The sequence below is a fragment of the Acanthochromis polyacanthus genome, chromosome 19 (genome assembly GCF_021347895.1).
Source record: "Acanthochromis polyacanthus isolate Apoly-LR-REF ecotype Palm Island chromosome 19, KAUST_Apoly_ChrSc, whole genome shotgun sequence".
NCBI lineage: Eukaryota > Metazoa > Chordata > Actinopteri > Pomacentridae > Acanthochromis > Acanthochromis polyacanthus.
The window spans coordinates 6,066,733-6,090,426 of NC_067131.1; the positions used below are offsets into that span (position 1 = coordinate 6,066,733).

Below are 23,694 nucleotides of genomic sequence, written 5' to 3' on the forward strand. Positions count from 1 at the left end.
ATCAGCCATTGTTTCTCTGGTTCCTCTTGCCAACCAGCGAGGTAATCACGTGACTTTGTGACGTCACTGTTTGTAAACATTGGCGTCTCCCATAATGTTCTCTGCTCCTCTAAGCAGGCTGTCACCAAGACTTAAGAACCTGGTTAAACAGTTCAGTGCCGCCCAAAAATGACGTTAGATAATAAGATATGACTCACAGTTGGTGTTCCACTTCATCCCCAAAGCACTCAGTCAAAACACCATACCCAAGAACTGATACTGCAACTCTAAACCACCAAACTGTGGTTAAAAAAGTTGGAAGCATGCTGTCAAAAAACACTGTAGCATTAAGACTTAACTTTATGAACAGACCAAAAGTTCGTACAAGCGTACAGATACAGGTGTTCATACAATTCTGGCTCTATACTGTGTGAAATTTTGATTCCCCATGATATGAATAGTGTTCATCTTGTATCGTTTTGTACAAGTATAAAGTAGAGATGTCCAATATTGGCTTTTATGCCAACAACCGATATTGTCCAACTCTCAATTTCTGATTCCGATATCAACTGATACCGATATACGTGGACTATTTAACTAATTTTAGGTAACATCACATATCTCCTGCAGTGGAATTAACACATCATGCCTAATTTTATTGTGAATTGTTTTATTGAATGCATTCTCAGATGCAACAAGGCTTTCAAATGTAAACATTGTCAGTGCAAAATAAGAAAACTACTTCAACTTAAGTCATGGAAAAAATGCCATATTTATGTCTTTTTTTTCTTCAAAAAATTGTTTCAAACAACAGTTCACACTCCCTCCCTCCCTCCCTCCCTCCCTCCCTCCCTCCCTCTGAGTCCGGTAAACGTTGGCAAAATCCAGGCATTATTTTATTGGTTCTCATGATAGGCAAAAAAAAGATAACGATATTAACCGATATTACATTTTTATGCCAGTATCAGGCCGATATCAGTGGGCTGATAGTATAAAGCAAGGGTAAACACTGGAGGAATAAGCACGCTGTTACATGCAGTAAATGTTATATTGGAGCTTTTATTACCTCATCATAATATTGCGCCTTAGACTTTAATCGTCTTGCACAGACATCCGTAACAGTCTGTAGTCTGTTGAAGCTTGTTTATGCTGACATAAGACACCGTGACGTATGTGATATGATTTAAGAATGTCCAGGAAAGCATCATGGCTTTTACACTCAAAAAACAACTGGATGTCATAGGTATTATTGATACTGGGAGATACAAAGTATTTTCTGGCATACTACAGAGCATGGTGATGTGATTATTAGAACACACTCCCAGTTTCCTTCAGGGAAGCAGAGACAATGCCCAGGAAGTGAACTTCACACTAATTCCCCACAGAGTCTATATTTTGTCCGGATTAAAACAATCCTCGACCACATCCTTTCACGCCATCATGCTTCACACTTGAATACAAAATGTCATCGTTTGGAGTTACTGGACGCAAAGCATCATAATCTCAGATCAAAACAGGCGGCATGTTGGCCACACCTGCCTTCCTACACTTACATTTACAACTAGAGAAGCTGTACATGAAATTGGGCCAAGCAAGCCCATTAAACTACATGGAATGGCTGTAATAAGTCGTTGTCAATGCCAGTAAAGTTATCCTCACTTCACATGTCTTTCATTGTTTCCTCCTGAGTCTGTTCCACTCTGTGTATATCAGTTTCCACAGTTTGCTGGGTTGGAGCGAATCCATATGAGAAATCAGACACCCTGAAATACAACTAGTCTGATTGAGCAGACGCAGATTCTGGGTATAACCCTGCCATTTCCTCCACATATTTAATCAAACTTTCTCCTTCCGCTACCTGGGTGTAACAGTTTTGGAAATCCCCTTTGTTACAGGAAACAGCAACAGCTTCTGCACAGACATTTCGGCATTTTGTTGGCCTAAGCTCCCTGTGTGTAAATGCTCCACCCAAACATATTTTGTTGGGGCGCCGTTGCTACATCCCGGGCTTAACACCACCCGAGACGATTGTGAATGGCTTAAAAAAATACAAAGTAGCCAAAGCTTTTTTTTTGCAGCCATACCAGGCACTGGAGCAGTGGAGATAGGTCTGACTTTACAAAGGCGAATGGCTAAATGCTGGACTGTGCTTCTGTTTGTTGGGAGGTCAATCTCAGTTTCTTTATAAAGACATCAACAGTTTCAACAGGAGGGACTTACATGCATCAACATGAACAGACAGATGGAGCAGCTGCCAAAACATAGCACAGAGAAGCCCAAATTAGAATCCACACAGAGGGAGTGTCACAAATAGTTGTTTTTGCTGTACCAATGCCATATTTACACACAAAATTTCACATACTGCAGCTTCACTAATAAACCTTCAAGTAACGCCTGTGCTTTTCATTCAACAACAAACCACAGTCATTTATCATGACAGAAATTTTGACTTGTCATAGCAGGAAAACCACAGGTGAAACTAATTATGTAAATAACGATGTAGTTCCATTACCTCTACCGTAAGTCATGACAGCATTGTACACCATGTAAGTGGAATGCAGATGATCTGAATTTTACCAATTCCTCCTGTGCTTTTTTTTCCTGCTATGACACAGCTAAAACGTCTGCAGTGAAAAGGCCTATTGTTTGCTGTTCAAAATGCCTCATGCTCCATAGAGACCACAGGTGTGCTACAGTGAGAGGCTCAAACAACAGTTCATCTGCAAGTGTTTTATCACCTGAGTAAAATCATAAACTGCACGGAACATGAAGTTCACATGAATGGACAGCGGCAAAAGTGGGTGCCTGAGAGGTGTCGGGTTTCAGGATGGGTAAAAGGACAGTCAATGTTACACAACAACAAGAACATCATGTACAGACCTTCAGTTATGAAAACTTTCTCTGAAGGTTAGCTACTGTTTGCTAACTCTCGTGAGGTCCACTACCGGGTTAAAATGCGCTAAATGTGACCTGAATTTGACTAAATTTAAAATGTACAAACGTCAATTTAACCCAAAACGAGCTGCATGTTGACTACTGAGCGTGTAGCCAATTTAGGACTAAACTGACAGCGTCAAAATATCAGTGTCCGATAATGGATGCGCTAGCAGCGACAGCATTAGCAGTGCATGCTGGACGACAGAGAGCAGCGGACAGACGAGACGTGACAGTGGCGGGAAAACTCTTTTTTTTATCCTGGTGTTTCTTACCCTCCTCTTCTATCTCTTGCACGGAACAGTCGGTCTGATATTCGGGTAAAGACCCCGGCGATGGCCGGTGAGTACACGGAGTGCACCAGCCTCCTCCAGGACATGGGAGCCGCCATTGCTGCAGCGCAGAGTTTTTGAATGAACTTTATTGACACCGCTCTGAGCTGACAGACACTGAGGGTCGCGGGGAGACACTGAACCTCCTGGGATAAACAGTGGTACCTTTAACTATACAAAGCCCGTGGTTAGAATTTACTACTTTCTAACCAACATCAACAAGTTAAATATTGCTTTTTAGCCTTCGTATTGGCATTTTTTAAAATGCCTTTAAATAACTCTAGTGGCAACCCTGTAGGGCAGGAGTGGGCAATTAATTTTCCTAAGGGGCCATAACAGAAACTTTGAGAGTTGTTAAAGCTCTGCTCAATATATATCTCCATGAAAACAGTAAGCAAAACAATACAATGACAACTATTTAGTGAATATTCACAAAAAACATTTTCAAAAATGTGTAAAACCAGCATCACATTAACATTACATGAAAAAGCAATAAATATATCCAGCTTTGTTTGTTTGCATTGCCTCAGTTCTTTTTTCTGTTGTTGTTGTTGTTTAGTGAGAGAAATCAAAGTGCACTGAAGTCATGTTATATTATGACAAATTTCAAAAATAATGAATTAAATAATGATAGAAATAATGTCTCTTCTGTATTAAAAAAAACAAACAAAAAATATACCTCTGCTATACTGGCAATCCAACTTTAACAAACAAAAAGCTCTCACAAACTTACAAAAAGTAACTTTCAAAAAATATCTATGTCTTTAGTTTTAGGTCAATTTAGTGCCCAATGAAAAACAATGAAACCAGGACATTTTTTTACTTTAAAAAGTACAGCTAGGACAGGCAGGATAGGACATGAACAGGGAAAACAGGACATTTGGTTATCCAATTCCTGCAAACCACTTTATATCTAAAGTTTTGTATTGATGTTACCTTATTAAATGTTGAATAAAAACATGTGTAGATGGGTCATGCCTGCACGTTGGCTTCACCATGCATTTCTGATAGCGCGTGTTTGATCTCTGACCTCCATTAGTCTATCCCAGGTGTGACCTCAGGTGTCCCTGCAGGTTTCCAGTCATGCAGCACAGAGCATGTATTGTACTAAGGTGTTTGTTCCAGCCGTTAAGTGATTGTGGCAGACTGGAATGAGATTTTCAGGGCACCTTAGACCTTAAACTCGTTACACCCATTTGATTCTACCCATTATCTATAATGACACTATTGTTAGCAGCATGACAACAGCATAAATTAGTCCTGTTATTGCAGTTTTATTGAGCAGTTATCTTTGTTTCCATTTATCATATCTGACTCTTTGTTTGTTTTTGTATTGCTTATTCCAGGTATACCGGAAAATATATTTAACATGCTTTACTGGATTTTTCCCTTTCATACCCTGAGCGAAATATTCCACTTTTAAATCTGCTGTTTTTGCAGGAACAGTTACTTTAAAGATTAAGACTTTAAAAAGCTATGAAATGCAATGTGTTGCTTTTTAAATTGCCAAACAGCATAAGGGTTATAAATAGCAGCTTCAGCCCACTAATCATCTCAATATAATACCTCTAATAGCTACTCTTTATAGCAACAGATCAAACATGAACATGCTACGTGCACATAAACGTATTAATATCCAGTAAAACACTGGCAGTTGCTATTTTTCACAATCTTCAGTGGCTGTTTCCAGTAATACATACACAGCAAGTCTTCAAATGCAGGAATTGTGCCTGTGAGAGAGTACTTCAGGTCAGGGTCGGAGGTAGAGCAACATAACTATTTGTTGCTCAAGAGCACTTACAGTAAGTCGGATGTTTCCTGACAGCCCAGCGGCACAAGGGATCTTATCTTTAAACATTAGCAGGCTTGTAGTAGGCCAGGTGTTAATCATCTGTCAGGCAGTGCAGACTGGGAGTGAAACCACAGAGCCTTTTGATGCCGCGATAAATGAAGACATTTTGAGTCTTTTAAGGTAAGACTTTTGTTGATTTGAACCTCAGCAGAGAAACTCATGTTTTAGCAGCACAAGAGGCAGGATTAGATGAACAGAAATGCAGGAAATATATGAAAAAAATACATTTTAAAACATATTTTAAGCACAGATACTACAACTTAGCAAACACCTACACAGTTGTAAAATGAATATTTACATTGTATGGTAAATTTGTAAGTTATGTAACACTGTTGGACCCTGACTTTATTTAAATTTGTTATGCCTCTACTGAAAAGCACTTTGGCTCAACAGCTGTTTAACCCTCATGCTGATCTGTGGGTCAAACTGACCTGTTTTAAAGTTTTAAAATGTGTGTGTGTGTGTGTGGGGGGGGGGGGGGGGAGATTTCACATTGAAACTTCTGATGTCCGCATTTTCAACATTTTGGGGAAATTTTTGAACATTGTTTGGTGGAGAAAAAAGAAATGTTAAAAATATTTCTTAAGAACATTCACCAAAAATCAACCAAAATCCAGCAAATTTCGCTGGATTTTGGTAGATTTTTTGAGGAATGTTCTTAAAGAAAATAGTAGATGTTTGCCTGATATATAAGTAATCACTTTAGATGTTTTTAGAATTTTTTGGAAGATTTTTACTAATTTTTTGAAAATATTTACAGGAATTTTCCTATTTTTTTAAATAAAACTTTTAAGGGAAATTTTAAAGAAATTGTTAGTCTTTTCTTCATGAAGGTATTGCAAATTTTCAGAAATTTAGGGAAATTTTTGGCAGAATTTTTAAATATTTTTTCAGACAAGGAAACAATATTTTTTGGTGCTCATAAATGAAGTCAACAGGAGGTTTGACCTGACTTATCTATTGGCTGTGGACTTAACTTTTGTGTTTCCTGCTTTTGAGTTGTCTGTCAATGCAATTTGTAAACTCTTATATTTTTAATAATGATGATAATTATTTGACAGTTGTAGTCAAACTCATAACTTTTTTACACCAATACATTTATTACATGCATTGCTACAAATTTCTACTCACGATATAATGCAGAATTTGAATTTTGACTTCTGAATCAAAGTGGTTTTTGCTAGAAAAGGTTTCAAATTGTGCAAAAATATTGAAAATAGTTGTCAAATCTTCCAGATCCAGATTATTATGTGAGTGAATATGTGCATAAAACAAGTATTTTTAACATTTACATATTGTTCATTTAAATTCTACCTCAAATATATGACGCTTTAAATGCAGGATCATAATACTGAGATTCAGATGACTATGCAGCGGTGCATTTAGCAGCATATATATTTGCCACATTTGCATTTTTTAACCTTTTCAGCTTCAGCAGGGAAACTCACATGCAGCAGCACCTGTGACTAAGTCTACAAGGAAACTGATAAAGAAAATAGAGTAATAAATATCATTAAAACTCAATTACATAACAATTAGATAACATTTTAACTTTGTTTTTTGCCACTGTAGTCATTTCATGCATCCCTACAAATTCCTGCTTTATTTATAAAGTAGTATCTGACCTCTGAATATGTGCAAAAATATATGTTTTGTGTATAAAACCATTTACAATTTGTCTAATAAATATGATATTTTAAATGCAGCATCATATTATTCAGATTCAAATTACTATGCAAACGAATACTTGCAAAAATAATGCATCCAGTAATCATTTACCATAAAGTCACCATCCCGATATGTCTAAAACTAGTCACGTCTTCAGATTTTAAGGCATAAATATGACAATTTAACCAAGTATAATCTGTTTATTCTATAGTTGTAAATTGTTCATATTCAGGTTGTTAAATATGTGCAGGTAACAAAATAACACCTAACATTCTGTCTCATGAATACGATGTTATAAATGAAGGATCATATTATTTAGATGAAAATGAATGTATGCAAAAATAATCAATCCAGTGGTGCATTTAGCAGCATGTTGTTATTATAAAAAGTATTATTGTCTATTGTGCCATAGACTAAAACGAACAGATCCAATCATGTGAGGCATTGTTACAAATGTATGCTCACTATGAAAAGTAGAATATGACAGTCAAAAGTACACTGTTCCATAATGTAACTGTGAATTGTTCAATATGTGAAAAAATACGTTTTCAGTACATATTGTACTTTTTGGGTGCATATATATATATATATATATATATATATATATATATATATATATATATATAAAATTCAGGGTAAGATTAGTTTGCTAATGGATACGTGCAAAATAATGAATCCAGTGGCAGCATGTTAGTAATATATAATGTACTAAACTGCTTGCATTTTTGTAGATTGTGAAACAGCAATTTATTGTTATGAATTGCATAGAATATGAGTCTGAATGTGATTTTCTGTTGTGCCATATGTGCAGCTTTTAACTTTTTCACCTTGTCGAGAAGGGAACCCACCAGTACCAGGAAACAGGCCGGCAAAGGTCACGCTGATTATTTATTGGCAATCTGCCAACAAGGGAGGGCGCGAGAGAGAGAGGGAGAGAGAAAGCACGTGCGCGTGTTCTCTTTTGCGTGCGCGCGCGGGGCGTGCGCGTGTTTACTGGAAGGAGCTGTCTCGCGGAGGAGGCGGAGCCTTACGAACATCGGCTTTACTCACTGGAAACAACCTCCAGTAACCTTCCTCACACACACGGACGGGATCTCTCCGGCAGATATCACCGCCGCCACATTCCTCCGCTCACACCACCGACCCACACACTTTCTGGATACTTTTTTCTGTTGGATTTTAATGCCTGAATTAATAATTCATCTAGCACTACTTTCGGGTAGTTTGCATATCTTCTCTGTCGGCGTCGAGCAGCTGCGGTGCGGGGCTCAACATATCCGCAAGGTAAGTTGAAGCTAAACCCGGAGCGGTTCGTTTAGTGTTATTTAAGTAGGAAAAAAGAGGAAATGTTTGGTTGTACAGAGCGGGTTAAAGCGGAGTGGTTGTCGTGTAGCTGCGGGCTGTTGGTGCGGACGGTTCCGGAGGGTCAGTTTTGGGGTTTGTTTCGCTGTATTGTGAGCCAGTGGACCGACTTCCAATCCAGAACCGTTATGGCGCCTCCTGCTTCCACCGACTGCTGTCCTGCACTGTCCGGCTTTAATTCCCCGCAGCCTGCAGGGCATCACATTAAACCGGAGCAGACAGGACACCTTTTTAGTCACCGTGAAACCGGAGAACGGGGCCTCTGAGCGGGGGCAAGGAGTTATTTAGTGAAAGAGGGGGAGAGAAAAAAATGCGCGCCGGACTCTTTCACAGTGACCCCGATTCAGAAATCCCTTGTTGCGGTGCGCCCGATCGAAGACAATTGAAAGCAATCAGGATCCAGTTGCTGTCTGGCTGCTCGGTGCAGCAGCAGCAGAAGGCTCAGTGCGAGTAAGCAGAGGATTCATTTAAACTAAATATAACCTGCCTGCTCGCTGCCCGGTCTTGCTTTATGCATTTGTCACGGTCGCCATAACTGCATTTTATGGGGGTAAACTGAGAGCTCCGGTGTGGCAAAGTGGTCATTTATTTATGTCACTGTTTGTGAAGGAGCAGTGCAAGTTTAGCTTCACACTGCTACCTCAGTGCTGCCTGCTTCTGCATGTCATGACTCTAAATCTGTGCTCCATCCCTCCTCCAGCTGTGTTTAGGTGCTCTCTACCAGCCCCTCTCTGGATGCATCAGACTCCTCTGCCCCGGGGCCCTGGACCCGGTGTGTGACCCCGCCGCCCTTACCCCACTCCCCCTCTCTCCCTTCTCCCTCCTCCCCCAGCCTCCTTCTACCTGTCCACCTTGGAGCTCCTGTCCTGGGCCCCCTGCCTCTCGACCAGCGGGCAGAGGCAGGGGGCCATGGCGCCATGGTAGCCTTTGGTGGACGCAGCCCCTTCGCCATGAGCAGCGTGCCCCCTCCAGAGGGCAGGGTTCAGGGGTCCAACTTTACCCCGCATCATTACAAGCCCTTCAGCTCGCATGAACACTACCAACAGGTGAGTCACACCTGAGTTTGTAGAGAAGCAGCTGTCTAGAAATGTGTCCTGGATCATTACTAATGGCGGCTTTTCTACTTGTTGCAGGTGATGCGTGCGTTGCGTAAGCTCAAAGAGAGTGGGTTTTACTGGGGGGCTGTTGGGGGCCGGGAGGCCAGCTCCCTGCTGCGCTCTGAACCCCCCGGCACTTTCCTGATCCGCGACTCCTCCGACCACCACCACTTCTTCACCCTGTCCGTCCAGACGGCTCGGGGAACTAAGAACCTGCGCATCCACAGCGAAGGAGGCGGCTTCTTCCTGCAGCCAGACCCCCAAAACACCCAAGAGCTTCCGCAGTTTGATTGCGTGCTGAAACTCATCGCGCACTACATGGGGAAAGGGCCAGATACTGGAAGGACCAGAGACGGGGCAAGTGGGGGCAATCCAGGAGGGGCAAAAATGAAGGGGCGCAATGTGTATCTGATCCACACTGGTGGAGAGAAGATCCCCCTGGAGCTGCAGAGACCCCTCTTAACTTCTCTGTCGTCCCTGCAGCACATGTGCAGGAGGACGCTGAACAGCCGAGGCCTGGGGGCATCGGAGGTAACCGATCAGCTCCCGCACACACTTAGAGACTTCCTGGAGGAGTACGATGCTCCGATATGACTGACAGGAACTGCAGAGGTTCCGCTCTATGGACCAGGTTCCAGGAGGACCGCACAGACCAGTTCTCAGCGCATACGAGAATATTCTCACCATCCAAGACTGACCAGACTGAGCCTTAGATGCTAACACGAGGTCAGCTTCCCACAGTGACCAGAATCAGCCGATCCCAGATCTGTTAAATCACTGATGGACACTATCTACCTAGAGTCTCCCACTGACCCGAGGTCTGGGATGAGAAGTGTGATTTGGGTAACCAGCGATTACCTCGTCCATCCTGCCTTGCAGAAACTGACCACTAGTGAGTGGCAGACGAAGCCAGAGGTCACAGGTCAACGTTTCCTATGACTGACTCAGACGCAGAGCAGTGCCTCGTAGAAAATTAACCCGATTGGTCGATATTAACGATGACATTGGAGGCGTGATCGATACCGACCTGCCAGTGAGCTCGGTGGGTTTAATGTGCTTAAGAAGAAACCTCCTCTGTCAGCATGACATTTACAACACTTTGGATCACTGGACAGGGAGAAAGACGGCAAAGAGCGAATGAAGGAGGAGCTGCAGAGGAAAAGGCAAAGTCCAAACGAGGGGCCCAACGCAGAGAACGCACACTGTTTGTTTGTCTGACTGTGTGTGTGTGTTTGTGTGTTGTGGTCGTGCACACATTTCCATTGCTGCTTCCCGCAAGTGTTGCTTCATAGAGGGGAGTGGGGTGGTCATGCACGCTAGCTGCACACACACGCACATGCACACACAGGCAGGTAGAGGCCCACATGAAGGCTTTGTTAGCGTGGGACAAAAGAAAAAAACATTACAAAGCATTTTCTCCTGCTCCCGTTTGCTTCTTGTTCCACCTCCATTACCCATTCCCTGCCTCTCTTTTTGTTTCGAAGATGCATGTGTGCTCTGACAGTGACGGAAAGCAGGCTGCTGTTGCCGAGACAAAAGCTTGTTACGGAGACAAAAGCCTTGGCACGGGACCAAACAAAACAGCAGAACTTATTTTTATCCAGACTGGCTGGAAAAATGTCAGCGACACTGTAAGGCTCCTCGGGGGAATGACGACGATCGTTCCGGAGAGAGGAGAGGGTGAGAAGGGGGATTCAACCGAGGTGAAAGAGGAGTGGGAAATGGGATTAGGAATAAGAAATTGAAAAGGATGGAGAGCTGGGGAGGAGGGGTGCTGAGCGGGGGAGAAGTGGGAGGAGACATACTGGTATACAACTAAACAAAAACAATGATGTGATTGATGCCCCAGACTTAGAGGAAATGATAGAGCCCAACAGGACGCCGCTCCTGTAAATACAACAGCCCGTGCAAAAAAAGTTTTGGCTGAGTCTTAATTCTGTCTTTTAGAGCCTCTTTTGAGTATTTCTTTTTTTTGCTAAAATGCCCTTTTGTGTGAGCGAGTCTCTGTCAGCTCTCTCCCTTCTTACATTCATGAAGGAGATAAAAGAGAAAACGAGCTGTTAGAAGCTTTGGAAAGGTTTTTTCTTGGTTTTTTGTTCCCATCTACCTTCCATCGTTACCTCTGGAGCAGGAGTGGTTCATCCGTCTGAATGTCAAGGGAGAACACGACACTTCCCCTAAATGATTCTTTAACAAAAACAAAGCCTTTTCTAAAACAAAACGCAAGACTCAGATTTGATTTAAAAAAAAAAATCTGTGTTTGACCCATGCTCGTACTGAACTGTGATCCATGTTGGAGTGGTTGCCATTTCAAAATTTTGAGATCTCATGTGGCCACTTGAGATAGCAGCACTGAATTGTAGCATAGGGACACACATTTCTCTTTTTTTTGGTCAAATCTGAGTCTTAACTTTCTCACATCAACACCAAGTTTCTTTCTTTTTTTTGTTTTACATGTGTTGCACCATTGGACCACGTGTATGTGAATCATTTGTCTTTTATAAAGACTCTCTCGCAAAAGGCTGGCCACTAGTCTGGCAAAAATACAAGCTGTAATATCTGAAATGACAAAAGCATTACAAAATAAATGAAAAGGAACGTTGCACATATTTATATTTCTAAAATATTTCAATAATTTATATTAAAGAGCACTATTTTTACAAAAGTCAATGCATTTGCCCTGTGTGTTACTTCACTGTTTGCTTCTCCTTTCTCCGCTGAGTCAATATTGACTGGAAACGCTCTGACTTACCGTCATGTATTGTGAAGCAGTCCATATTCCAGCAATTCCTGGCCTCACAACAAGATTATTTACTGACAAATGGGATTTCCTAGTTAAACAAAGCGGTGTTTATTCATTCGACAGGCTTTGAACCGGCCGGGAGGACGTTCATTCGTCACAGGGTTAAAATTACTGCAATCCTCATTTGTCATTTTCTCTGCCGGGAGGCATTGTGGGTAAATTCCATAGGCACCAGGGAATGTATGTACAAGAAGTAGTGCTACGGGGTCGAGGAGGGTGGATGCTGCTGATGCACACGCCGCACAGAAACAAAGGGATTCCCAGAAGCGCCACAGTTGGGCCCGTCACACGTACACACACTTTGACACAGCAGTTACTGTGTAGAAAGCTCACTTTGGGTTGGACTTAACTGGAAAGGAATGCAGCGAGGTTTTATACATCCTGCCTGAGGGGCTGAGAGAGGATGGTGTCCTCAGGGGAGTGTGTGTGGATGGATGTGTGTGTGTGTGTGTGTGTGTGAGGTCAAGTAGGTGAAAGGGTCCACGTGGAGGAGATTTACGACACTCTGTGGTTTTTTTTAGTGTGCAGCCGATGCAGAATGTGTGTGTGTGCGTAAGTGGTCGGTCAAGGGAGATGGCTGTTGGTAAAATTAAGCAGGAGGTAAGTTTCTTCATTTCAATAGCCCCCCACATAACACACACTCAGTGCACACACACACACACACACGGTTCCCATTCCCTGCATACCTTGTGCTCTGTCTGAGGCTGGCTTCCAGGAAAGAGGCACTTTAATTGAGTTGAGTTTTTACGGCTTGCCTGGTGTTAGTGTGTGTATGAGAAGCAGCGAATGAGGTGTCTATGTGAGTGAGTGTGATAGATGAGGGAGTCCTGAGGAGAAAAGAGTCTTCAAAAAAAAAAGAAAAAGCTAAATGATGCAGACTGAGCATGGAGTTCAGGTTGAGAATAATGCATGCGTTACACCTTTTACCGTACACACACACACACACACACACACAGATTTCTGGATGCGAGCCAGCTGCAGACTTGTGTGGAAATGAGAGGATAATGTTTAATAACTGTTTTTACAGCTTACCTCAATTCAGGTAATTACAATGATTCAAAAACCCGGTTCCACGGTTCCTCATTTTGCTATGACACTTACAGGAAAAATGTGTGTCTCTGGACACTGGTGTGTATGTGTGTGAGCGTGGATGACACTATTTGTTTATGAGAGGAAAATTGAGTGGGCACTTACAGACAAAAATGACGTAGGTCAAGAGACAAACAGAAATGAGTGAGCCTTCTTCCCAAAACCCAACCAGAATAATCCAGTTTTACACACAAACACATTGTCTAAATAAGCCAGCTCAGCTCACGGTGACTCATTTTATGTTCCCCATAGTTGCCTAGTGAGTTGGAGCTGGAATATTTTGCCTGTATCCTTCGCTCCTCTCGTGAATCTCACACACTCACAGAAAGTCTTTCCACCGTGATTCATTTTTCGGGTTATGACTTGCTGTGTCCAGCTCAACAGTTGTCAACAGTGTCCCGGCCAAGCACAACACCCGGCTCTCAAACAACTGAGCTCGGTTTGGAGTTGTTTTTTTTCATATATATATATATATTTTTTTAACAATCAAAACATTCTCACCAAAGCTCTGGGCACCACCCCTCATAGCTTCAACATTTAATGCAGCGCGAGGAAATGAGAAACAAGTTGTGCAACGGCAGGACTGTTTTCAGACAGAGCCAGTTTGAGCAATGTTCTTGCAGTCTGATTAAAATCTAAGTGTTATCAACAGCTTCTTGTGTGTTTTATTTCATTTTTGAGCTCTTGCCAAAGTCAGCCATGTCGAGCCTAGAAGGTGGAAAGAGTAGTAAAGGATTAGGAATATGCCCTGCAACCAGCAATCCACAGTGGGCTTCCAGGAAGAGCCTCCGGTTTGCTGATTATTCCTTCCAGGAAGGCTTTCTGTTGGCCGACCGGTGCTTATAGGAAAGACGTTTGGTTGGCCCATCAGCTCGAGTATTGTCACAGCCGCTTCTGATAAAGCCAGACCAGCTTCCAGGAAACCAGAGATTTACCCTCCAGCATTCCATCATTCCTTCACCATCAGCGCACACAGACAGAAACAGAGAGAAAGAGAAGGAGCAGAAGGGGTATAACAGGGACATGGATCAATAAAAACCATATGGGAAGCATACAGACAAGCAAATGCACTCAAAAACCATGTGTGCATGCGTGCATCTGTGTGTGCACAGGCCCGTAAAGACGCACACTGTCTTGACTTGCACTCCCTGACCAGCTCATTGTGACACATGCAAACACACACACACTCAAAACCACAATATTTTTCTAAGCTGAGTGTTCACCATCCCCCCCTGCACACACTCCGTCTCTGCAGCACTCATTGTGACTAATTTTATTTTCATGTAAATCATCATTCAAATGGTTTTCCCGTAACACCTGGGCAGTCTGGGTGTGCCTCGGCTCTTACCGGCTGTAAAGTACAAAAAAGACTAACAGGGATGACCTGATTGGTGCTAAACTGCTGGTAAAGGGCGGCTGAAAAAACATGTTGTAATAGACACGGTTGCATTGTTTTATCTGGGAGGGTTTTTTTTTTTTTCCTTTGCTCTCCATTCACAGCTGCACAAGCGTAGCGGCGGAGAAGCTCAGATGCCAAATGGCTTACTGTAACAGCATGGACTCAGACCAAACCCTCCAACACTCTCAGGTGTCACTGTGTCCCTTCAGCCAGCAAATAGGACTGCACAATATTTGAACTTGAGACTGCAGCAGACACGCACACCAGTCCAAGCACGACCATATGCACATACATATGTGGTGAGTAAGGGTTTTCTTTAGTCATGAATGAGTGGAAACGCCTGTGAGCTACCTACACGCTTGAATCCTTCAAGTAAATGCTGCAGACCTACCATGTAAAGATTCTTGCCGACAAATGAAAGTTGTGCATTCTCAGTGGACAGACGAAGCTCAGAAACTTTTGGCTTTTTTGCTGCTGTTGATAGATGACAAACAGAAGGAGCGAAACAATGAAGGAAACGACGAAATTCCAAAATAAAAACATGATAAAAATAGAAATATGTAACTGAGTTTGAAAGTTCATGAGAAATCTTTACTCAAAGTCCACTTATTAGCTTTGTCTACAGCTGTCAACTACATCTCCAGGCCTTCTTCAGCAGAACAAACTTGTTAGCAAACAGTAGCTAATGTACACGTAGAAAGGTCATGGAGCAACATCATCAGTCATTACGAGTTGTGTTTGGACTGCTTCTAAGGCCACCCCCCTGAAAGTTTACTCTCTTTTTGCTCCGTTTTTGGTCTCTACTGACTCCTGAGGGAAATATGTGGCTCTTTAGCTGCCAAGTTCTCCTCTGAATTGAATACCAGAAAGATAACTAACTTTGGCCGCCTACATTTGAGCAAGTGGTGTACATATTTTACACCTTTACCCACTGAAATCTGAAAAATCTGCATTATGAAAGTAAAGCACAACAGTACAACTGGAGAGAGGAGAAACAAAAAGAATTCTACGAGGGACTGCCCTTCAAACTTATAGCTATTGCAGATTTCAATAAAATGGGAGAAGCTTTCATTGTGTTTAACTCAATCTGCTGAAAAAGGCAGTGAGATGCAGCTGAAAACTCCAAGAAACACTAATAACTAGATCTTAGTGACTGCAACGTTCAGTTAAGTGAGGCTATAATGTTTATTGTCATCGTTTTACATCGATACGAGATGCTATCAAAAAAATCCGACTACATTTACAGGAAACAAAACCTTTGGGCACTTCAGGAAGTTATAGTAGAAATCTGTTAAAAGTCCGACTCACGGGGATAAATTGTTGGTGACCAACCCAGAGAATGTTGAAGAAAATGACTAGCATGCTCTTGGTATGCTCTTCCATGATACATGGGGTTCTTCCATTGCAAAAACTCCTGTTTGTTCTCTGGATCTTAGCCGCAGACCCACGTCTTGTTACCAGTGATGATCTTAACATGAGTTTTGGATCTTGACACAGAATGTGAAGTTTGCTCTAGTTTGAGCTCACTGTGAAAACACAAACGCAAACTCACCAGAAGTCACAAGAACATGTGTAACACAAGTTCTGACATTGATTGCACAACATTTCGCATTATTACCTTGTGCATGTGAACGGGAACAGTCAGGGAACTTCTTGATCTCACTTTGTAAAAGAAAAAATAGACACCGAAAGAAAGATGTTGACCTCATGATGGCGCTAGATGGAAATTCAGGTGATCACCAAAGCTGTAGTTATTTCCAAATTTTCTTCTTCATTCACCTATTAACTTCACCCAAGTAGACACCGAATATTAAGGAAAGACCAATTACTTTCCAGTTATTGGTTTAGTTATTCTTATTAACGAATTATCGTCATAGTAAATTAAAAGCTAAGTTTGGGGTCTGCAGTAAAATCGCAAATGCACACCAACCAGTGGTCACAAAAACATGTAACACATGTTCTGATGTTGATCGCACAAAGTCACATAACACAAAGTCAATGCAACAGGAACAGTCTTGGAACTTTTTGATCGTATCTCGTAAAAGAAAAAAAATAAACACAAAAGCAAAAATGTTGCCCTCAGATCAAAAAGGATAAATGGTGATTACAGAGGTTGTAGCTGTCTCAAATTTGCTCTATCATTCACTAATTCATTTCTCACAAACATGCATTTAATACGAGGGATCAACCAATTATTTTCTAGTTTAGCTATTTTCACCAATCAGTTACCAGTATAGTAAATGAAATCCTAAGTTTGTGGTCCACAGAAAAATCACAAAGCCACATCCATCTAAAAACATATGTAACACAGGAACAGTCCTGGAACTTTTTGATCGTACCTTGTAAAAGAAAAACCTAGACACAAAACTAAAAATGCTGACCTCATGATGGCGCTAGATGAAAATTCAGGTGTTTAGGCTTTCGCTGTGTCTAAATTTGCCCCCATGTTCACTGAATGACTCCTCTCAAACTGATGTTAAATACTTTTGTAACTAGCGAACTGAGCTGTAAATGAGGGTTTCAGTCAATCAAGGTCATCTTGCTACAGCTGCATAGAGGTCATTTTCACATCTGTAAAATCAAAGATATATTAGGACATATAAAGTCGTGAACGTGTCACGCTCAATATTTTTTGATTGCATTGCCATTCAGGTGAATTCTTTATAGCTATTAGCAATTTGTGACGCAGCAGCAAAGCCAAAGAACACAGTCATGACGATTAATCCGCTAAGAAATATGAACAAATTGTGTCTATTTGTGTAAATTCTGTACATGCAGAGATACTCGATCTCACAGGATAAAAGCCAGTGGAGCTCAAGGAAGAGGCAGGAGATCACCAAAGTGGTTTGATCCTCTGGGGACCACGAATTTCTGTTATAAACATTTCACGGCAACACTCACCGCTTTACTTCTCACAGTAGCTGTTTCTGCTTCTGCCTACCTGCCAGCAGCACACAGTCCTTCAGACACACACTGTTTATCTAAGTCTGCTTTAGTGCTGAATGCATGAACTGACAGCAGCCGGAAAAGTGTGCAGGAAGGTGTCAATGTCTGTCAGTTATATAATAAAATGTGTCAGAATCAAAAACCCTACACTGCTGAATATTGACTCTTTATCAATACTCTCTAATGTGGTTTCCACATGGGATCAAATCATTACCCATCGCTTTCCCTGAAGCTTCTCGAGCGGTGCCAGCTGGAAAATATCAGAGTCGGATGAAAACTTTGGGATCGTGGGATGAGTTAAGACCAAAACAACTTTCTAGGGTTTGTTTCAAATTATACACCCGGCTTTATGGGGTTTTCTCTGCAAATTAGACTTGGCAGAAGCCTTCAATCCAAACTGCAGATTCTGAATATGAACAGTGGCACTTCTAGCTGACGGGCCCCTCTGTTTCGTCTCAACAAGGATTCAATTGGATTAAACAAGCCCCAGTGCTGAGCCCTCTGAATCGAGTCCATTCAGCTATTGGCCTGCCCACAGCACGCATCCCACAACATAAAACAAATGGCACTGCTCTGGCTTCGCTGTGCATGTGTGTGCTTACTTGATTCCACCTTGTGAGAACAGCGCTCTCATTAAAGGCCAATAACCATTGCTCAATTTGAATACTCCTACCGCACACACACACACACACACACACTCAGGACTCCCCTCCTTTGTGTGTTTTTTTTAACGTGAAGGATCACATTTGTTCCTGAAAGAGGAAAACAGGGGGTCTAAATGTGTGTGTGTGTGCATGCCCGGCAGTGAACACCGTCTGAATGCAAGAGCCAATCACAGAGCTGTATAGACACTGAGCCCCCCAAGTACTGCTGGTTTATAGGGCTCTGCTTCAGAGAAGTCACATGACTTCCCAGAGAGCGAGAGAGAGGGAGATGGAGAGAGAGGAGAGTGGGCAATGTGGGAAAGGAGGATGAGGAGAAGGAGTGAAAAGAGGGTCAGGAGAGTGACAGGATCGCTGCGAGGGGGTGAATTGAAGGTCTGGTAAATGAATAAAGCGGAAGGAGGTACAGAAAAAAAAGAAGGAGATGTGACTGTTCTCGGAAGTGAAATTGCACAGGCTGGTCAGGATCTATAATTACAGCTGAATGAACAAAACGAGAAGTGACTGACTGAGAGGAGAAGTCGGCGAGTGAGATGAATGAAGGATGAGATGAATGAGCACACACAGGCGATAGCGGTTGCAGTTGATGGTCTGGTTAACCCCGTCTCATTCTGTCACACAACAACTAGCTAAACCACAACGCGTAAATATAAGGGGCTCACTCAAAACAAAACCCCCAAAAAGCTCGCTATCGTCTCCGCTCAGACCTACAGGGAATTTCTGAGAGATGTCAGCTTCTGAATAAGAGCCTACAATGGAAGTGAATAAATTGTAGTTTGAGCACTTAAAGCATTTTCCAGACGCAATTTTCTGGCTACTGTAATAGACAGACTCCCTGGGTTTTCTTTGGGACTCTCTGGGTGTGGACGCCATTTCCAACGAAAACTGCTCACAGCGAGTTCCGCGCAAACAAGGGAGAGTTTTTCAAATGTCATTTTTCAACCTCAAACAAAATTCCACTCGCTTCCATGGCACCGGTGTGGAGACAATCCATCTGAAAACTTAGCAAATACAACCAAAAGCAAACAATACGGCCAAAAGCATTCAGACTCTGCTGCTCATTGTTTGAGTTAGGCCCCTCAGGCCCAATGAATGGAAATCTTGCTTCAGCATACAATAATAATTTAGACGATATTGTTCCCCCAGCTTTGTGGCAACAGTCTGGAGGAAGGTTTCGACACAACAATGCCCACATACAAAGTTTGGGCCAAAAAGAAAGAAAGAGTTCTCCAAGTGGGGGAGAACTTTGGCCCGCACTGAGCGCTGACCTCGAGCCCGTCCGTCACCTTTGGGAGGAACTGCGAGTCGGATCTTATCGCGAAACATCGGCTTCTGAACACACGAATACGGCTCTTGTGGCGGAATGGGAGAAAATCCCTGCAGCTGGCATACAAAGCCTTCCCAGAAGAGTCTTACAGCAGCAGATTAATGTCTATTGTTTAGGAATGAGATGTTTGGCTACTACATATGGGTGTAATAGCCAGCTTTCAATGTATTTTTGGCCGCCTAGTGAATGTGTGTGGTTGTATACGAACATAGAGAGGGGTTAAAGACCTCTTTTTTTACCCACTGCACCCCAAATGCACTGACGAGTTTGAAAGGCAGGTTAACTTTAAAAGAATACCGGAGTCAAATTGCTTGTATGTGCTCACATACTTGGCAAATAAAAGTGATTCTGATTCTGATTCTGGTTAATCCGAGCCAGAAGCTGTAAAAACTGGATGACTTGCCACGTTTTCGTCTTTCTAATAGTTCTTGAAATAATTATTTATGACTTGCGGTTCTGTCTGGAAAATGAACTAAATTTCAGCTTACAAATCACAATATTTCATCAACATTATGTTATCCTACATGTCTCATTTAATAATTCACCAAAAACAAAGCATTTGCACTGACCAGGTTCTGAGAAACACTAAATGTTCTGCAGTCCTCTGTGCAACCATGAAGCTATTAGTGACTCAACTCTGACCAGCAGTCATGAGAAGAAAATCCAGGGACTTTTGGCTGAACTGCAGGCAGTGTTTACACAGAGCAGAGGGAATACAAGTACAAAAACAAATTTAAAATGCAAGTAGTACAACTGATTGAATGCAGTTTTCCCCCCCAGTATTGCTAACACCTGTGGGCACTTGGAAAATGTTGCACATGTTGAGTCAAGGTTTTTTCACTTTCTGTAAAAGAAATGATCCAAGAATTTAAACTTTTGTTGTTTTTTTTTGTGTTTTTTTTAAATGATTTTTGGTGCTTTAACATCGTTATACCGCACAAAAGACATTTGTAAGTTTGTTCCACTTCTAGCCATGTTTATGCTGTTTTCATAGAGGTGCAGGACTTTATGTTGCCTTTTTACAAACATCCAAAAACTGCTTCAATTTCTGAGGGCTAAATAGTAAACTGACCCTTTAATAAGCTGAAAAAGGGCACTGAGGACTACCCCCAACTTTGGTTTGGAAAAAAAGGAAAAGAAAGAATTTACACCATCATGCCTCCCCTGCTTCTGCATATCTGTGTGTGTGTGTGTGTGTGTGTGTGTGTGTGTGTGTGTTTGTATCACTCAGTTGTGGGGACATAAATATGTTTACACAGTCACACTCGCCTCCCTTTTGGGGCCAAAAAGAAAGTCCCATAACTCCAAACCATTCAATTTTGACTCGGTTAAGCTTACGGTAATAGGGGTTAGCGCAAAGATTAGGAAAGCACCGGTCATGGTGAGCCTCCAGGAAACTCATTTAAACTGCTGCAGTGTCCTCTGAAGTGATGGAAACTCGCTGGTGTGAGTGTGTGTGAAGTAAAGCATGTCCACATGGCTCATGACATATGAAGGAGGGGGGGGGATAGTGAGAAATGTAAAACAGATGCTAGTCTTGTTTCGCAGGCACTGATGTCGACACCTTTACACTGCACAGAGGAGAGAGTGCGTGTGTGTGTGTGTGTGTGTGTGTGTGTGTGTGTGTGTGTGTGTGTGTGTGTGTCCTCATGTGTGCGTGAAAAACCTCATTGGAGAGAAGGCTTCCCATAAACACCTGTTTTGTTCCGGTTAATATCTCTCGTCATGGTGAAGAAATGATGGCCTCAGTGAAAGAGGAGAGAGAAAGAGGGAGAGAGGGGGAGGAAGGAGGAGGAGGGGGGTCACCTCCATTCCCCTCCGTCCGTGAAAGAGAAGAGCTCATGTGGGATGAACACATTCGTTTATTCATTCGGCCCCGTCTATTTTCAGCCCAGTGGGTTTATGGTTATTGGAAAGGCGTTGCCGTCTCGCTCCTTCCCAGAAGGAGTCAATATTTCTCCCTCTCCTTCATTTCTCCCTCTCTGCCTCTTTTTTTTTCTCTAATTCAATATTTTCTCCAAAACACCACTCTCCCCTCCGCGCACAGGCAAGGAATGCTGGAAGGCATTTGAAAGAAACAAAACACAAGCAAAGACACGGAGCACACGCGGACAAAAAAGAAAAACAAATGCGAGGCTACAGTGCCAACAGTGATCCCGTAAAAACTCCCGCTTGGGACATCTCTCTCCCACTTTCTTCATCTTATCACGGTTATCCGTCGCTGCTTCTGTCTCGCTCACTGATGTATCTTCATCTCTCTCTGTTCACGGCTCTTGTGGGGCTCCCGAGACCGACTGTGGCCTTTTTACGACGCTGATGTTTGCTAATGACTTTTAATGATGACTTGTTATGGACCATAAAACCTGGCTCTGTTACCGGCAATATCAACTTTAACTACAGCATGGTGTGGTCCTGATAACACACACTGGGACTTTTATCAAGTGATTAAAATCAGACAAGACAGTGAGAGCATGCATGCGAGTGGGAAATGTGTGTGAGGGAGGGTAATGGTGCTTGTGATGTGAGGGTAGCAGTAGTATTTGTAGGTCAGAGAGGAAAACTGAGAGTCGGAGGGAAGAGATAGCTGTTTTGTAATGATTGCACCTCCCCTGTAGCCTATCGTAGACCATGGAGGAGAAATTCCCACAAGCCTTCACCTCCAAATATTGACTTGGTTCCAGGGACGTGAGGGAAGTGGGGCTTTATTTCCGATAAAAATAGAGGACAGCGCTGGCTATAACCTGTTAAATTTAGGATGTGTGTGAATATGTGTGTGCAGAGGGGACGGGGGCTTTCACCTCCTTTTTAGGTATCAGCAAAAAGTTAAATAGGCGATGGGTGAGCACCAGTCAGAATTAGGTTTCCCGCTCAGAGCGAGGCTGAGGGTCAAGCCAAAAGCAGGGTAGTGACCTCCAAAGAAGCTCGAGCTGTCTCAGTTATTTCCGAGCATTCGTGTCTACAACACAGCGTAAACAAATCCCACAAACACTGGAACAGACACACACACAGAGACGTTTATGCACGTTTCATTCATTGTATGGTCTGTGGTGAGAGTTACATGGACAAATATTTTCAGATTCAAACATTAGAAATGACAGATTCTGACAGAAGATAATTGTGGAAAAATAGCAGACAATGTCTGAGATCATTTTCGGGGAAAACCGGAATATTCAGAGTTCCATATGTGTGTGGTATCAATGACGTTAAGAGAAAACACATGAAGAGATTCCATTTTTATACATGTTTTTTCTTAAAGTGTTTTAAATATAGTAAAGTAATCTGAACACACAGGGTATATACAGTAAAATAATCACCCATACAAAGTAACATCCATGCATAGAATATTATTCTATATTATCCTCTGTAGGGTCATAGTGGGGCTCGAGCCTGTGGTATATTATGATCCAGTGCAATAATCTGTCAAAATATATAATTTTCAGAAGATGCTTTGTCCAGTTCTTGCTGTACTAGTCCAAGAGAAGTTAAATTAATACTTTTCAGAACGTAATGAGTCCAGAGCGAGACTGCAACCCCAATACAGCCTCATAAACATCTCTTACAAACAGTGTAAACACATTTTTTAAATTCCATATCTGCAAGCAATTATTTTGCATATAAAGACATAAATGATTACATTATACTTCTCTGGATTATGCTACCGGTTTGGTTACAGTTCTGAGATCATAGTTTTAATGAAGTATCTACTATGGCCAAACAAATTTGACTAGCACAGCGCAGCCTCACAAGAAAAACAACCATTCTGGTTAATTATTTAAATGGAATTAAAAACCACCAATGCTTTTACAGGCGATGTCTTGCTTTCAAGTGAACAGTGCTTTTAAATTCTTAAACCGCAGCTGGAGTGAGGAGGGAGTCCGGTTTGGGAATTTTAAGAGTCATGTCTCTGCTATTTGCAGATGATGTGGTTCTGTTGGCTTCATCAAGCTGTGACCTTTGGCGTTTACTGGGGTGGTTTGTAGAACTGATTTTGATGAGAGACAGCACCTCCAAGTCTGACACCATGGTTGTGTGTCAGAAACCGGAGGATTGTTTCCTCTGGGATGCGGGTGCGTTACTGCGTCAACCAAGGAAGTTGAAGTATCTCAGGATCTTGTTCATGAGTGACATTTTAAACTGTAAACTGTTTTCATAATGAACAAAGTTTCCAAAAGAGCTGACGTGTCTCATCTTAAAACAGTCTTGTGGAGATGTACCATCTGAGATAGTGAGAAACAAACATCTGG

At 42.2% G+C, this 23,694-nt stretch overlaps 3 protein-coding genes across 3 annotated transcripts in view; 1 reads left to right on the plus strand and 2 right to left on the minus strand.

Annotated features, from left to right (window-relative positions):
* LOC110948390 (CDP-diacylglycerol--glycerol-3-phosphate 3-phosphatidyltransferase, mitochondrial) overlaps window positions 1-3,348 on the minus strand; it is a 40,516-nt gene extending 37,168 nt beyond the window's left edge. Inside the window, exon 1 of the mRNA XM_022189894.2 lies at window positions 3,189-3,348. Within this exon, the coding sequence (XP_022045586.1) occupies window positions 3,189-3,304 (116 nt within the window). The 5' untranslated portion in view covers window positions 3,305-3,348. The remainder of the gene's footprint in view (window positions 1-3,188) is intronic.
* Window positions 1-23,694, minus strand: part of eef2k (eukaryotic elongation factor 2 kinase) — a 235,678-nt gene that overhangs the window by 182,448 nt on the left and 29,536 nt on the right. The gene's annotated exons all lie outside the window — the stretch shown is intronic.
* Window positions 7,800-11,894, plus strand: socs3b (suppressor of cytokine signaling 3b). The gene is made up of 3 exons (XM_022189893.2): window positions 7,800-8,049; window positions 8,828-9,173; window positions 9,261-11,894. The coding sequence occupies exons 2-3, from the start codon at window positions 9,045-9,047 to the stop codon at window positions 9,816-9,818; spliced, it is 687 nt and encodes a 228-aa protein (XP_022045585.2). The 5' UTR covers window positions 7,800-8,049; window positions 8,828-9,044; the 3' UTR covers window positions 9,819-11,894.